At 34.0% G+C, this 16,796-nt stretch overlaps 2 protein-coding genes across 2 annotated transcripts in view; one reads left to right on the forward strand and one right to left on the reverse strand.

Moving 5' to 3' along the window:
* Positions 1 to 782: 782 nt before the first annotated feature.
* Positions 783 to 14,183, forward strand: LOC143054895 (2-aminomuconic semialdehyde dehydrogenase-like). The gene is made up of 9 exons (XM_076227988.1): positions 783 to 978; positions 1,847 to 2,047; positions 3,203 to 3,414; positions 4,686 to 4,852; positions 6,770 to 6,840; positions 7,388 to 7,492; positions 9,653 to 9,818; positions 11,692 to 11,901; positions 13,717 to 14,183. The coding sequence occupies exons 1-9, from the start codon at positions 809 to 811 to the stop codon at positions 13,861 to 13,863; spliced, it is 1,449 nt and encodes a 482-aa protein (XP_076084103.1). The 5' UTR covers positions 783 to 808; the 3' UTR covers positions 13,864 to 14,183.
* A 970-nt stretch (positions 14,184 to 15,153) lies between these two features.
* Positions 15,154 to 16,796, reverse strand: part of LOC143054899 (pre-mRNA-processing factor 6-like) — a 30,604-nt gene continuing 28,961 nt past the window's right edge. The window contains exon 24 of the mRNA XM_076227989.1: positions 15,154 to 15,926. Coding sequence (XP_076084104.1) covers positions 15,774 to 15,926 — 153 coding nt within the window. The 3' untranslated portion in view covers positions 15,154 to 15,773. The remainder of the gene's footprint in view (positions 15,927 to 16,796) is intronic.

Here is a 16,796-nt window from a genome sequence, read left to right on the forward strand (position 1 = left end):
TATTGTTCACGCGCACAAGAACGTTACCCATGTCTGTTAGTTTTCTTTTAACAACTTTTGTGGAGGTAGTTCTTCCTATCATTAAGTCACCACCCAATAAGACAACTTCTCCTTTTCCAAAATACAATCCCCATTCTGCGAAAATTGTACGATCAATTTCTATCAAATCACCTGGACGTGCATGTAAACATTCCGGCTTCACGAATGGTCTCAAACCAACTCCTATTGGATATTTATTCGGAGTTTTGCGTTCTATTGTGGACAAAACTTCCATAACACTTCTCTTCTATTATTACAATGTTCTTTTTTGTTTCGTTTTCTTGATAACGGCAGACGGCCTAACACGTAAATAACAACTATGTCAACCTCTTCAACTGGAACTGACTGGAAAACCGACTTTTCCGTAAAGCTGCCGGGGATTTTCCACTAGAAGTTGTCACGTGATGAGTTATTTTTAAAAATCCACCTTTGGGGGTAATACGTAGCCTTGTTTTCGAGAATGAACAAAGTAAATTAATTTATGAATCTAAGACTTTTAACTAAATTATGACTTTTTTGCCTGTTTTTCAGTGAGTTTATTTTCTTGTTTATGACAAATTACATGACAATAAGTTTTTAATATTGGTTCTTCCTTTTTGTCCCTCTTTCATATAGGTTAAATATACTTCTGGTTTCTTTGTTACCAGTCTAAAAACCAAACCTCCAGTATTGTCCAATCAAAACTTTGATGAAGAAAAATTGTCAATAAGGTCAAGGACGATTTCGGAACCCCCTTTCGACTTTACCAATTACTAACAGAATAACCACAATGAGTGATATGTTGGTTATTGAAAATTTTATTAATGGTGAATTTGTTCCTACAAAGTCACATATTGACAGCTTTGACCCTTCAACAGGTTCAGTTTGGGCAAAGATTCCTGATAGTGACGAAACAGACATAAATAAAGCCGTAGATGCAGCTAAGAAAGCTTTCCAAAAGTAGGTCAAAGTCAAAAAGTTTTAATTGAGAATATATGTATAATGCTTTAAGTTCTCTGCTGGTGTTTTCGCAATGTAACATGACCAAAGGACAGGGAAACTCTCTTGCTTAGGATGGAACAAAGTGCTTCATAGATGCTAAATCAATCAACTCTTGATCAACAGGAATTTTATACAATTGCACACTGTCAATGACTGTCATGACTGTTAGTGTTATTAATTTTTTGAGGGTTTTGATACTTTTATACATCTATTCCTATTTGGAAATCTGCACTAATTGACAAGAGAATATGGGCCACTTGAACTATAGACTTCAAACAACAATCATTTATATATTGCAGAGGGTGGTAAAGGGGTATTTTCGTGGAACATGTTTTGCCATTTTGATTTCACATGCAGCCGTGAAAAACAATGAAAAAGGTTTGTTATTCATCAAGTTTTCGGTAAAAAGATCAACATGCAGGACATTTTAAATTTTTTGTTCATTGTGAAATCGCAATGTCATTGAATTTTATTTCGTGTTCTTCCGGTCAGATACACCCCCTTATATGCTTATGGAGCTGGTGAGGGTAAAGAAGCATCAAGATTGAAATATTTTATGTAAACTGAACACATATATCATCATTTTTTCATGTTTATATCAAAAGTTTTAAAGAAATCAGATTTTGATGTCATTTCATTGTTCTATTAGACTAAAATTAATTTATATTGCAATAAAATATCTTCTTTTTACTGTTGGATTTACCATGGCAAAAAATGAAGTCTCTGGACTTGCCTTTAAAAATCCTTAATTGAGAACCCTGAGTTAATTGTTACCATGTGTTACACCAATAGATTATAAGCTTAATTTTCATTTTATTAATTACAGATGGTCATCTACACCAGTACAGGAACGTTCACGCATCATGTTAAAAATAGCAGACCGCTTAGAATCACAACTACAGTCTTTTGCTGAAAAAGAATCACATGACCAAGGAAAGCCAATCTGGTTGGCTAAAGCTGTTGACATACCTAGAGCTGTTCACAATATCAGGACATTTGCAACCAGTATATTACATGATACAAACAAGTAAGGGAGCAACCATTTGATTTTATGGGTAGAAAAAAATTGTTCTGCATTATTATTTAGTTGTAGTCTGTCAGGACTGCCTTTTAAGGTGTCACTCTATTAGGTCCTGCCCTTTTTATACCCCTATCCCGACTTGTTTTACATAAGTTGTCATCCTGCATTTTTTTTTTGTCAAGTTGCATATCCTGTTTTTTTTAACTCAAAACTCCTATCCTGCCTTTTTTCAAATTTTATCCTAGCTGACAAATGGCTGATGACCTTTAGTTCTTACTTCTATATCATTGGTCTCTGGTTGATATTTGTCTCAATGGCGATTATAACACAGCTTTTTTTTTATACATTAGCTATTATCAATAAGCTATAGAGAGTACTGTTCAAGTTGAGGATAGCAGTTGTCTATTAGGGTAGAACCAGATTTGTGAGATAAAAAATGGAGACATTTGGCAACTGTCAAGATGAAAACAGCATTAAACATGTTAAAAGGACTATATTTCAATGTAATTTGGTTTGATTGAAAAAAAATCTCTGTAGTTTTAGAGATGAATTGGACAAAAAAATATTTTGTTGAGTAGTTTCCCTTTGACTTGTGATTTATATACAAAACAATACTGTTAATGCAAAACATGAAACATCAACAAACAATTAAAATTAAAAGCCCCTGATGAAGGACAGGCACATACTAGTTGGAATACGTGGCATGTGGTAAACTAGAAATTTTGAAAGTAAAAAAGGCAAAAAAGACAACTGTTTATCTGTGAAAAAAATGTAAGGTTTTTCTTTTAACAAGAACCATCAATGGTTGATTTTGTATAATTTGTATTTACTCAAACTATGAAAGGTTTTATCTTCAGTCCAATAAAATTTCCTGTTATATAAAATTGAGAATGGATATGGGGAATGTGTCACAGAGACAACACAACGATCAAAGAGCAGAAAACAGCCTAAGGCCACTAATGGCTTTTCAACACAGCAATAGGCACCCAGGGCGCGGCGCCCTTCTATTTTGGGCTAGCGAGACCTGTAGTACAGGTCATCAGTTATGGATAGAATTTGATGCTTATAATTACACAATCAAACATCCAGTGGGTTTGGGGGGGGGAGGGGGAGGGTAAACATGTTTTATGAGATCTAATACATGTATATATATTACTGCAGGTCATCAGTTATGGATGGAGTTGATGCCTTTAATTACACAATCAAACATCCAGTGGGTGTGGCTGGTCTTATCAGTCCTTGGAATCTACCATTGTATCTACTGACCTTTAAACTTGCCCCAGCCATCGCAGCAGGAAACACAGTGGTTGCTAAGCCAAGTGAAATGACTTCAGTCACAGCATGGATGCTAGCTAAAATCTTCAATGAATGTGGTAAATACAAATTTTCAATGAATGTGGTAATTAAATATACAAGTTTTCATTGAATGTGGTAAATTTACAAATTTTCAATGAATGTGGTAAATATACAAGTTTTCAATTAATGTTATAAATATACAAATTTTCAATGAATGTGGTAAATATACAAATGATAAAATGACTGTGGTAATTCTTTTTAGAAAGTTTTAAAGAAAATGTTTTTTTTTGAAAATTTAATTCCTGGTTAACTTAACATTAACCTTGGAAATACAGAAACATCAGTATTTCTGGAATAAAAATGAATTCATAACAAAGTTATTTTGATAAAAGATCCGTAAAATTTATTAAAATTTATGAGATTTAATTAAAACAATGATGATTATATGAAAGTTTGAAGGAATAAGGTCTATATAACATCTTTAATTAAGGACACCATTTGTAAATATAGCTCAACATGCAGTCTTCTTATACATTCAGGTATTTTACATCCAATTTTTTATGGAAATATTCTTTATAAACATGATAAAGCACAAAAATGTCAGTATTCACCTCAGAAACTAACAAAACCTTTAAATAGACTTATTAAGAAAGGATATAGTTACAATACTGTTGTCAGGTCATTAAAGATTTCATATTTTGGCATTAATATTGATTCACTTATAGGTTCTTTGCATCGGAACTAAACACATTTATTCAAAAACCAGTTGTTGTCATGACACGGGTTATGTTCTTCTCATATATGTTATGATGGTATGATACTAAACCCCTAACGGGAAGGATTGTACCTGATATTCATATGATGAAATCATAATCTTTCAATCAGTTTAATTGAAGTCTGGAGCTTGCATGTCAGTTAACTGCTAGTAGTCTGTTGTTATTTATGTATTATTGTCATTTTGTTTATTTTCTTTGGTTACATCTTCTGTGATGAGACTTGGACTTCTCTTGAACTGAATTTTAAATGTGCGTATTGTTATGCGTTTACTTTTCTACATTGGTTAGAGGTATAGAGGGAGGGTTGAGATCTCATAAACATGTTTAACCCCGCCTCATTTTTGAGCCTGTCCTAAGTCAGAAGCCTCTGGCTTTTGTCAGTCTTGTATTATTTTAATTTTAGTTTCTTGTGTACAATTTGGAAATTAGTATGGCGTTCATTATCACTGAACTAGTATATAATTGTCTGTGGTCGGGTTGTTGTTGTTGTCTCTTTGACACATTCCCCATTTCCATTCTCAATTTTATTAATCAGATATTAAATAACTGTGGTAAAATTGATATTTATTAAGGACTTCCACCTGGTGTAGTAAATTTAGTATTTGGTGTTGGACCAAAGGCAGGAGAAGCCATAGTAAAGCACCCAGACATCCCTTTAGTATCATTCACGGGTGGAACTGCTACAGCCAAACGTCTGAGAGCGTCGGCAGCACCATTCTGTAAAAAACTATCATTAGAGGTAAGTTGTTATCCACTATTAGAACTGCTACAGCCAAACGTTTGAGGGCGTCGGCAGCACCATTCTGTAAAAAACTATCATTAGAGGTAAGTTGTTGTCCACTATTAGAACTGCTACAGCCAAACGTCTGAGAGCGTCGGCAGCACCATTCTGTAAAAAACTGTCATTAGAGGTGAGTTGTTGTCCACTATTAGAACTGCTACAGCCAAACGTCTGAGAGCGTCGGCAGCACCTTTCTGTAAAAAACTGTCATTAGAGGTAAGTTGTTGTCCACTATTAGAACTGCTACAGTCAAACGTCTGAGAGCGTCGGCAGCACCTTTCTGTAAAAAACTGTCATTAGAGGTAAGTTGTTGTCCACTATTAGAAATGCTACAGCCAAACGTCTGAGAGCGTCGGCAGCACCATTCTGTAAAAAACTATCATTAGAGGTAAGTTGTTGTCCACTATTAGAACTGCTACAGTCAAACATTTGAGAGTGTCAGCAGCACCATTCTGTAAAAAACTGTCATTAGAGGTGAGTTGTTGTCCACTATTAGAACTGCTACAGCCAAACGTCTGAGAGCATCGGCAGCACCATTCTGTAAAAAACTGTCATTAGAGGTGAGTTGTTGTCCACTATTAGAACTGCTACAGTCAAACGTTTGAGGGTTCCGCAGCACCATTCTGTAAAAAACTGTCATTAGAGGTAAGTTGTTGTCCACTATTTAAACTGCTATAGCCAAACGTCTGAGAGCGTCGGCAGCACCATTCTGTAAAAACTATCATTAGAGGTAAGTTGTTGTCAACTATTAGAACTGCTACAGCCAAACGTCTGAGAGCGTCGGCAGCACCATTCTGTAAAAAACTATCATTAGAGGTAAGTTGTTGTCAACTTTTAGAACTGCTACAGCCAAACGTCTGAGAGCGTCGGCAGCACCATTCTGTAAAAAACTATCATTAGAGGTAAGTTGTTGTCCACTATTAGAACTGCTACAGTCAAACGTCTGAGAGCGTCGGCAGCACCATTCTGTAAAAAACTATTATTAGAGGTAAGTTGTTGTCCACTATTAGAACTGCTACAGCCAAACGTCTGAGAGCGTCGGCAGCACCTTTCTGTAAAAAACTATCATTAGAGGTAAGTTGTTGTCCACTATTAGAACTGCTACAGTCAAACGTCTGAGAGCGTCGGCAGCACCATTCTGTAAAAAACTATTATTAGAGGTAAGTTGTTGTCCACTATTAGAACTGCTACAGCCAAACGTCTGAGAGCATCGGCAGCACCATTCTGTAAAAAACTATCATTAGAGGTAAGTTGTTGTCCACTATTAGAACTGCTACAGCCAAACGTCTGAGAGCATCGGCAGCACCATTCTGTAAAAAACTGTCATTAGAGGTAAGTTGTTGTCCACTATTAGAACTGCTACAGCCAAACGTTTGAGAGTTTGACAGCACTGTTCTGTAAGAAGCTGTTATTAGAGGTGAGCTGCCATTCTGTGGTTTTTGTACTGGTGGGACTAACACATGAGACGATTATGTTCACCATTCCTTAAATATTTAATTGGGTTACACATGTGTTTTTTGTGTGTAGAATTATAATGTTCAAGTTCTATTTGTAAAGTTAATATTAATTAATTATGATTAATAGATAAGTAAGAAATTTCAACTCTTGTTTAATTGATTAGGTTAGGGTGCTTTGGAGGAGGCATGGAGATTTATCAGACCAGTCACCAATCGATTTGAATTTAAAATGAAGTTTGGATTTGCCCAGATCTAATTTCCCATGTATTTTTTATCTGAAGAGCCTTCCAATCCTCCGATATAATTTTTCCTGGATTGTTCTCAAGAATCAAGTTCTGTCTGTTAAATATTTTTTACCTGTTTTATGTATATGTATAATATTTTTAAAAGTGTAGAAATATTAATGTGTGTATTGCAGTTAGGGGGCAAGAATCCAGCTGTGATATTCAACGATGCAGATTTAGACAAATGTATTCCTACAACAGTCAGGTTAGTGACCGATCAAAACTTGTATGGTTGATGATAAATGAAGATCCATTGGTTAATAACATAAAGTTAATAGATAGTTGAATAAATAGATATAGGAAGATGTGGTATGAGTGCCAATGAGACAACTCTCAATCCAAGTCACAATCTATAAAAGTAAACCATTACAGGTCAATGTAAGGCCTTCAACATGGAGCCTTGGCTCACACCTAACAACAAGCTATAAAGGGCCCCAAAATTACTAGTGTAAAACCATTCAAACGGGAAAACCAATGGTCTAATAGAAGAGCAAAATTAAGAGATAAAACATGAATCTCTGTGATACTCAAGCAGATTTCACTCACATCAATTTCACATGAATTTAATTTTCACCTCAAACAAGCTTATACAGGTATACTTGAAACTCACATGAAATCAATCACATGATTTTTTTTTCACATGAAATTCACATGAATTTTTAAAATAAAGTAATTGAAATAACATCTAAATTTTCACCTGACTAGTAAATTTTTTGGCTTTGATGTATGATATATGCTTTCTATTTTAACAGATCAAGTTTTATAAACCAGGGAGAAATCTGTTTGTGTACCAGTAGAATTTATGTACAGAGAGAACTGTATCCCAGATTCCTGGAGAGATTCTCTGAAGAAACCAGGTACAATAGAGGTGAATGAAGGTGACTGAGAACATAACATTCTAGAGGCAGATCCAGGTTTTTTTTCTTGGGGTTGGAACCCCATTTTTGTTTGACAGCTAATGTGGTTGTATGGGAACCTCCTTTGTAGAAATGTCTTGATCCACACCTGCACCCCAATAATATATCTGTAAATTATAAAGTACTTCTAATAAAATTGAGAAAGGAAATGGGGAATGTGTCAAAGCGAGAACAACCTGACCATAGAGCAGACAAAAACCAAAGGCCACCAATGGGTCTTCAATGTAGCGAGAAACTTCCGCACCCGTAGGCGTCCTTCAGCTAACCCCTTAAAAAATATGTATACTAGTACAGTGATAATGGACGTCATACTAAACTAAGCATAGCTCAACATTAACCCTTTGTTTGATGTCTGAGAAAAATATGGTTGGACAGGTAAATACCAAAGTCTGGTTGTCTGATGTGACAAAAGACATTAGTAGTCATTACATACTCGTGTTATGAAAATGTAAAGAGCTTAAAATCCTAATAAAAAAAACCCAGAAAATTAATAGAAAGAAAAAAAAATAACAAGGTGAACTTTATATATATATTTGTTGTCTTTTAAAAAATTGTTTACTATCAAAGTCCAATACTGATACTTAGCATTTATAGGTATAATGCATTAGGCAGAAAACTTTACATTTATTATGGTTTAAAATTAACAGAGTATTAAAAGCAACAAATCTCTTTTTACTCTTTATCCAATATGCATGAAATAAGTGATGCAAAAACCAACAAGACCAATCAATAAGTCTTCTTTTACTCATGTAATCTAATTAAAACTAAATCCTTGACTTGCTCTTATTCTGGTATGTCGTGCATCAAGAGCAATTCAAGGGTTTTAATGCCCGTTTTGTTTTAGGGTTTAGTTTTAATTAGATTGTTACTCATTTATATTTAACCCTTTCACCGATTGCTGCCAAGACAGAAGCTACTCTGAGACGATGGCGTCCCTGGCTACTATTACTCAAGTTGGAAATATTCATAATAAATGTCAATAAAAACTTGTTTGTAGTTATTTGTGTATTTATTTTATTCACTAAGACCATGTTCACAGTTTTGTTCATGTTTTGACAATTTTTTCTTCATAAAATATCAAAATTTTCAAATTTTCGTCATTATCAAGGTGAAATTCTCAAAATTCGACTCTTTCACCCCAAATCGTAATTTTTTAACCCAAAACGGCAAAATTTTGAAAAATTTTATGAGGCTGTACAAATTCCTCACACTGATCGATGTCCATTCCAACTGTTTTGTACATAAAACGACATTTTATGTCAAAAAAGTATACTAGTTTGGCTTCAATTCTTCCATATTCTTTCAAAAAAAATGTTCCCTCATTTCAAATTCTCGTAAATTCCGTAAATTTCCTCTGATTTTGACACGGTTTTCAACAAACGGAACCGCAATGTTTACACTTTCATCCGGGTTATCCATCAAAGAAAGATAACCCACGTTTGCACTGTTTGAGCGGGAAACATAAAAGAGGTATTCCGATCCCGGTAAAACGGGACTCGTCGTCAGCTGTCTGAAGCGTGAATCCCGGTAAACCGGGACTCGTCGGCGAAAGGGTTAAAGTTCTGAACACCATGCACCATTTTTGGCCAGTTGGATAAAGTCCTTCATACTAGCTCCCTGAAACTTCATAGGAAGTTTGCACATATGTTGAAGTTGTGCACCTGTTATTATGGAATTGTTTGAGGATTTTTTCTCATTTTTTCAGACTTGGGGACTTAGTAATTTTTTAGCAAAATTAATGAATCAAAGTACAGTGTAACTTGTCAAATCCGACACACTAGGGGATTAGAAAAAAATGTTGGATGAAGCAGGGTGTCGGAATACTCAGGTTTTCTGCAAGGATAGACATGTTTTTGGACCATGATGTTTGAATACTCAGGTGTTGGATAAGCCAGGTTACACTGTACATGTTTTGTGTAATCAACTCATCCTACATTTTCAACCTAGTTTCCTGAAACTCCTGATCACAAGATGATTTCACACATTTTGAAAGTATTTTGTTTTTAGGAAATTTTACTCTTACTTTTTCAAATATTTAAATGTTCATCCATTGTTTAAGAGATGGCCATTTGAGTCTAATCTATTTTCATAATTATGCAGGAAGCTAGTGGTTGGAGACCCTAAAGATGACAAGTCTATTCTTGGGGCATTGATCAGTAAAGAACATTTAGCAAAGGTTAAAGGTTATGTTGAAGTGGCTGAAAAAGAGGGCGCGACAATATTATGTGGAAAAGAGGATATGAATTTACAGGATAAAAATAAACAGGTAGGCTATTTAAGAATATGATATTCCCTGTGAAGAAAATTAGATTTTACTGTAAATTCAGAAATTATTGCGAGGTTTATTAGGCCAATTAAAATTAATTGATAGATTTTCATCCCCGCCCGCCCCTCTGAAATCGTCCCGCCGCGATTTGTTTTATTTTGAAAAATTTACGATTTCCGGATTTTGTTCATCCCTGTTTCCGGAAGCCGTCAAAAAATTTTGTTTCCTTCCAAACTTCCTGTTTCAAATTTCGGTTTTCATATAACTTCGAGTAATTAAAAAAGATTCTGCAGCTCTATAATGACAAAATCGTCTACCGAGAATATAGATTGATTTCGAGAAGGGCATGAAATAATCGGGCTACAAGTACATGTAATACGCTGTGTCCAAGATGGCAAATCGCATCATGACACAGATTTCTGGGATTTAGAAAACCGTTGATTTTTTCATTGATAAATGAATTTGTGGCAGGAATTTTGGACTGTGAATTATACCCAAAGAGCAAGAATCGTGGAACACATTCGTACAAAACCATAACTGTACAAACAAAATGACACAAGCACGAACTTGTTAGATTTATGACAGTATAACTGAGTTCAAAAAGTCGGCAAACATACATTTATAGATTCACCCATGCATGGCTATTTTATTGTTGACAAACAACAAACACCTTCTGTCCCAATACCCTCAAAAGAGCCATTAAACATCTTTGTTGGTTGAGATCATGTTTTACATATTAAATATATTTGCATCTTTAAGATGAATCATAAAAGTACCAACCCTTTTATTTTCAAAACTGTTTCACTTTATTCTGTACTCGTAATTCTTTAGTTGCATATTTGTTTCATTTTATGGAGACAAAAAAATGGTCGTTTAAAAAGACACATACATTAGGTGAAGGTAGTCCAACTGAAGAGAGCATTCTTCTTTTATGTTTTTGCAGTTTAGGTTTCTATAGCAGCAGTTACATGTAGAACAGTGGTTGCCTATCAGAGATTTTTTTTTTCATGTTAAGATTTGAAATATTATGTACGATTCCTGATACATGTATATACATGATATAAGCTTATAATTACACTTGCATATTTGGAGAACACGTCACAAGAGGGTTTCATAAGAAATAAAAAATAAAAAATAAAATCCTCCCACCCGCCCCATTTTTTTCAAAAATTTGGATGAAAATCTACTAATTAATTTTAGTTGGCCTTATTGGGAAAAATGTGACAGAGTTGTCATAATAACGAAATAATTTAAACTCACATTTTGAAATATTTTATATGAATTAAACAGGATTTTTCTCAAAATCATAAAAATTAAAATAGCATGCAAGTCTAAAATGACAAAATCGCAATAATAAAAGCACGCAATAATTTCTGAATTTACAGTAGTTTAATCTCTAATCAATTCTTAAATCAAAGATACATGTACTTGTTAGATTTGAGTTAATCTTTATTAAGCATTGACCTGAATTAATGTTCTTTAGGGGTAAAATTGTTCATGGATGTCACATTCTATACATGATAGGGACAATTATCAAGATAAAGCCTAAACTCTTTAAACATAACAGAACGTCCAATATCAGAAATATTTTTTTACATTTTTTATGCAGATGCATAATTGTAATTTGCTGGGTTACCATTTTTTGTGTAATTTGACTCAAAAGTTTTATTATAATAGCAATGTCTAGTGTCACTTTGGTGAAAAGGTTTCAAACCCCCTTATGGAGCTACATATATAGTTAATGCATAGACTTTCAACTCCCCATATCAAAGTTTTCCTAGTTTTGGGACCATGTGCCCTTTTTTTCAAAATTCTTGACCAACATCTGGAAACCATAATGCTTTACAAATTTTTGATCTTTATTTTAATTTAGGGATATTTCATGCGACCTACGATAGTAACAGATGTATCTGACGACTCTCGTCTGATCAAGGAAGAAATATTTGGACCTGTCACCTGTGTGATGCCATTTGATACTGAGGAGGAAGTGATAGAGAGAGCTAACGATGTCCAGTATGGTCTGTGTGCCACTGTGTGGACAACAAATGCTTCAGTATTACATAGAGTGTCTAGGGCATTACAGGTAATATTACACCTTACATAAGAATGCTGGATTTTGTTTGTATCATGTATCATGTTTCTTGTGGTTAGTACTTCGCTTTAGGGTTAGTAATGAAAGGCGTTGTGTTCATATCAAATTGTATTCAAGTTATGCTACGTTGCGCACAAGGCAACGTTACGTAAACAAAAGGCAACGTAAACAATAGGCAATGTTAGTGACGTTAGTTACTTAGTAAATGTACAGCGGCTAATACTTGACAGTTTGGTTCTTAAGCCAGTGTATTTTTTGCATATTCTAACCTTTTTTCCTCACTTCAAACAAATTTGCCTGTTTTTCACCACTGTCGGTGAATATGCCTCAAGTTCCCATTTTGGATATTCCATTTTTACCCTCGTGAGCCTGTTCCCACCAAAATTATTAGAAACCTTTCTCTCTTATCTAGATAATAAGGACAACATGGTTAAGCGCTATTTAGGCCAATTAAAATTATTTGCTAGATTTTCATCCCCGCCCGCCCCTCTGAAATCGTCCCGCCCCGATTTTTTTTATTTAACAAAAATACGATTTCCGGATTTTGTTCATGTCCGTTACCGGGAACCATCGATAATTTCGTTTCATTCAAAACTTCCTGTTTCAAATTTCGTTTTTGTATTTCTTCGAGTAATCTAACGCAAATGATTAAGTCGACACATTCTGCTCCTCTATGAGGACAATATCATTTACCGAGAGTAGAGATTGATAACGAGGAGGGCATGAAATATTCGAGTTACGAGTAAAACGCCTTGTCATTGAACGCAAACTGCGGTAGTCACAAGTGAATCGAAAACCGTGTTTTCTTCTTTATTTATTATTTACACAATGACTTTGTGTCAGGAAATTTGGACTGTGAATGATACCCAGAGCGCAAGAATCGTAGAACAAATTGGTACAAAACACATGACATGATTAAAGAAATTGACACAAGCACGAACTTGTTTGATTTATGACCTTATATTGAGAAAAAAGTCGACAAACTCGCCGCTGATTTTAATTATAACAAGCCCTTATATTTACCCATGGCTGTTGTTTTTGTTGACAAACAGCAAACACCCACTGTAACTGTCCTAATACCCTCAATTTAGTCATTAAACAACTACTACTTTTTGAAGGTCATGTTTTGCATCTATTAATTACTTTCAACACTGAGCTTACATTTTATTCTGTACTCATACTTGTGTTGCATACAATTGTACCAATACATTTTATTGATTTTATGGGGACTACAAATCATTACTTAGAAAGCAAAATGAATTTGGTGTAGGTATAGTCCAACTAAAGAGAGCATTTCTCTTCTTTTTGATGTATACTATATATAAATAGGTTTCTAAAGCGGCAATTACATGTATAACAGTGGTTGTCAATCAGGGATTTTTATTTTAAAGTTTAAAAAATAGTGTAGGATTCCTTATACAACCTGTATAAACATAAGACAAGCTGGTTTTGCACTAGCATATACCCCGCGGTATGAAGAACTCGTGACAAGGGTTTCATATGAAATAAAATTTAAAAAATAAAATCCTCCCACCCGCCCCATTTTTTTCAAAAATTTGGATGAAAATCTACTAATTAATTTTAGTTGGCCTTATAGAGTTAAACTGAAAACTGTATACAAAAATATCAGACAACATGACTACATGGCACCAATCTTATGATATACATATAAAGTAGGGAAAAGACATCTATACAAATGAATGATTTAATGATGGAATAACAATGATGTTGACATGTAAAGATACCTTGACATTACTAAAAGACAGCACTGAATTACTGTTGTTATTTGATTTACTTTATTCCCAGGTTGGAACAGTATGGGCTAATTGCTGGCTTGTAAGAGATCTGAATATGCCTTTTGGTGGAATGAAGGATTCTGGGATAGGAAGAGAAGGCACAACAGATTCCATGGAGTTCTTTATGGAACAGAAAACTGTCTGTGTTAAACTGTGAACCACAAAAACTGTGTGTGTGACACTGAACCACAAAAAGTAGACAAAGTTTAAAAAGCAAGATAAAAACCCTTTTGTTCAAGTATATATGTGACCATAGAGAAGAAAATCAAAATTATGAAAATGTCGAAATGTTTATTTTACATACAAGCCATGGAAAATTTGTAATTTGTTGAACATTTGAATCGGTAGTTCATCTGTACCCACAAAATCAATGAAAAATGTGTATCAGTGTTATAAGGTACAGGGTCAACATGTTGTGTATCTAAACATGTAGACATGAGATTATTTGTTAAAGCAATTAAACATTCCAAACTTAAATTCCTTGTTTACTTTTTATGTTGACAGCATGTCTACACATAATTCATAAAATTGAGAATTGAAATAGGAAATACGTCAAAGAGACATCAACCCAACCAATGAGCAGATAACAGCTAAAGGCCATCTTATTGCAGTTTACCATAAACTGTTTTAAGATAAAAATTCATGTTCTTGTGGCTTTTGATGTTAAAGTTGAATGATCAAATATTTTACTTAAATTCAGAAGAATTAAGCAACAAAAGTTACAGGTACCAACATATGAAGATTGAAATCCAATGGTGGTGTTAACTATTTGTATACAGAGTTATTTTTCAGTAGATAGCAGACCTTAGATTTTTTGTTATGTTAATTTCTATGTTAATTTCTATCTTTATTGGAGTTATATGAGAACTACATTTGGTATGTGTGTACCTTGCAAGTAAAGGGCCTCATGCCTAGCTGTCAGACTGTTTATCTCTCGACCCTATTATATGGATCAGTGATTATGGTAATGATTCTCTGGTCAAGTCCATTTCTCAGATACGATTAGCAATAAGTCTATTATATTTATTTTATGTAATAATTGTAAGGTGTACATGAACATCCAACTGGCAGATGCCGTCTGACTATGACCTCATTTTCATGATTCATCAGGTGTTTATGTCTGTCTTGCAGGGTTTATATGACCTTGACCTCATTATCAAAATTAATTAGTCAATGTTGAGATTTTTTGGCTTCATCTTTTTTCAGGAAAAATAAGTGATATGACCACTATATTTGGTGTATGAAATGATTGCAAGGTGTACATGTCTGTTTGGCATAGTTCATCAGACCTTGACCTCATTTTCAACATTGATAAGGTTAAGCTCATGTGGTACTTGTAGTTAAACCTTCATATTACAGACTTTCAACATGAAATCAATGTGTGCGTTCTAGTTCTTTTAAAACCTTTAATCAAAAAAGGTAATATATATACAAGAAAATGAATACATTATTTCCAATTTCCATATTTATTTCTATCTTTCTGCACTACTATGATCACATTCTTACATGAGTCTTAGATGTACAAATAACAGTGATTAATGTTGTACAATGGATGGCTAATTCAGAGAACAGTAAAATGATATTGACGTCACAATTGAAAAATGTAGAAATGAGATCAAACGAACTACATGTAAATCATGATTAGAAATGATTAATAAACTGGTCCAAGAAAGTATCAAGAATGTGAATCTGATGTAAACATATATTTTCTTTCTATTTTCAAAAGTATCATATGTATGAAGTTAAATGGTATTGAAATTTTCAGCTTCTGAAAAATACTTTCCACGAATTTTGAAATTATGTCTTTAAGGGTATATTTGTACAAATATCTCAAACTAGCAGGTACTTTCTAAATAGCTGAATTTAACACACAGCACATATTATTGTGCCTAAGTGGTAGCAGTAAAAAAATTCTGACAATATAAAATCCTCCTTTCATGGCTTTATGGTGATCATTACACGTACAAGTTCATAGTTCATCTGACATTTTCTTGTTTATGACCTCTTTAACCACACAAAACAATTGTATATTCATATAAAAGTTAATACATAAACAAATATATAACATCAAGTTGGTAATGGGGCAAGTTCTGATACCAGAGGTAAAATCTGTTCCGTTTTTAACCTCCAGTTTTGAATGTCTTTAGATACACGACACCAGTATTCACCATGGCGGGGATCAGCATTTATACACTTTTTACGTACTTCATTTTGTGTCTCCTGAAAAACAAAATTTAAGAAACATACAAAAATAACTTAATTGTATACTGGGCTGTTGCAATAAAACAAAAATGTGTCCATAGTACAGTCAAACTTTCATTTTCTATGTTCAGAGGAAGTGAAACTATTAAGGTAAAATCTCTAATTTGGCATTAAAATAGAAAAATGTAGAAATGAAACAAGAAAGTGTCCCTAGTACATGGATGCCCCATCCACACTATCACTTTCTATGTTCAGTGGACTGTCAAATTGGGGTCAAAACTCTAATTTGGCATTAAAATTAGAACCATCATATCATAAGGAATATGACATTGTGTACTTAGTTGCAAACTTTCTTTTTAACAGACCTTTCAAGATCCTCTGGTTTTGTCTGATTAAAACACACCTTCGCAACAAATCAAAGGCAGACATTTCATTGGTTGAAGTAATGATTACAAGAACAGAAAGAACAAGAATGTGTTCATAGTACACAGATGCTGTATCCGCACTATCATTTTCTATGTTCAGTGGACTGTGAAAATGGGTGAAAATCTCTACTTTGGCATTAAAATTAGAAGGATCAGATCATATCATAGGGAACATGTTTACTAAGTTTCAAGTTGATTGGACTTCAACTTCATCAAAAACTACCTCGACCAAAAACTTTAACCTGAAGTGGGACAGACGGACGGACGACAAAATGGACGCTCAGACCAGAAAACATGATGCCAATAAATGGGGCATAAAAACAGAGTGATGTTAGATTCTTGCAATCAAAGCTTGAAAACATGATCTGTATTTTAATCAGTTTGGAATTATTAACTTATTAAATGTTTTCATTGGCTGATGTAATAATTTCCAAAACAAAAACATAAACACAGTGATGTCAGA

This window comes from Mytilus galloprovincialis, chromosome 12 (genome assembly GCF_965363235.1).
Source record: "Mytilus galloprovincialis chromosome 12, xbMytGall1.hap1.1, whole genome shotgun sequence".
Taxonomy (NCBI): Eukaryota; Metazoa; Mollusca; class Bivalvia; order Mytilida; family Mytilidae; genus Mytilus; species Mytilus galloprovincialis.

Excerpts from the sequence above, each read along its gene's own strand:
- LOC143054895 (XM_076227988.1), top strand. The coding sequence starts at position 809 with ATGAGTGATATGTTGGTTATTGAAAATTTTATTAATGGTGAATTTGTT. Across the intron at positions 3,415-4,685 it reads TAAAATCTTCAATGAATGTG|GACTTCCACCTGGTGTAGTA; the intron begins GTAAATACAAAT and ends ATATTTATTAAG. Across the intron at positions 6,841-7,387 it reads TGTATTCCTACAACAGTCAG|ATCAAGTTTTATAAACCAGG; the intron begins GTTAGTGACCGA and ends CTATTTTAACAG.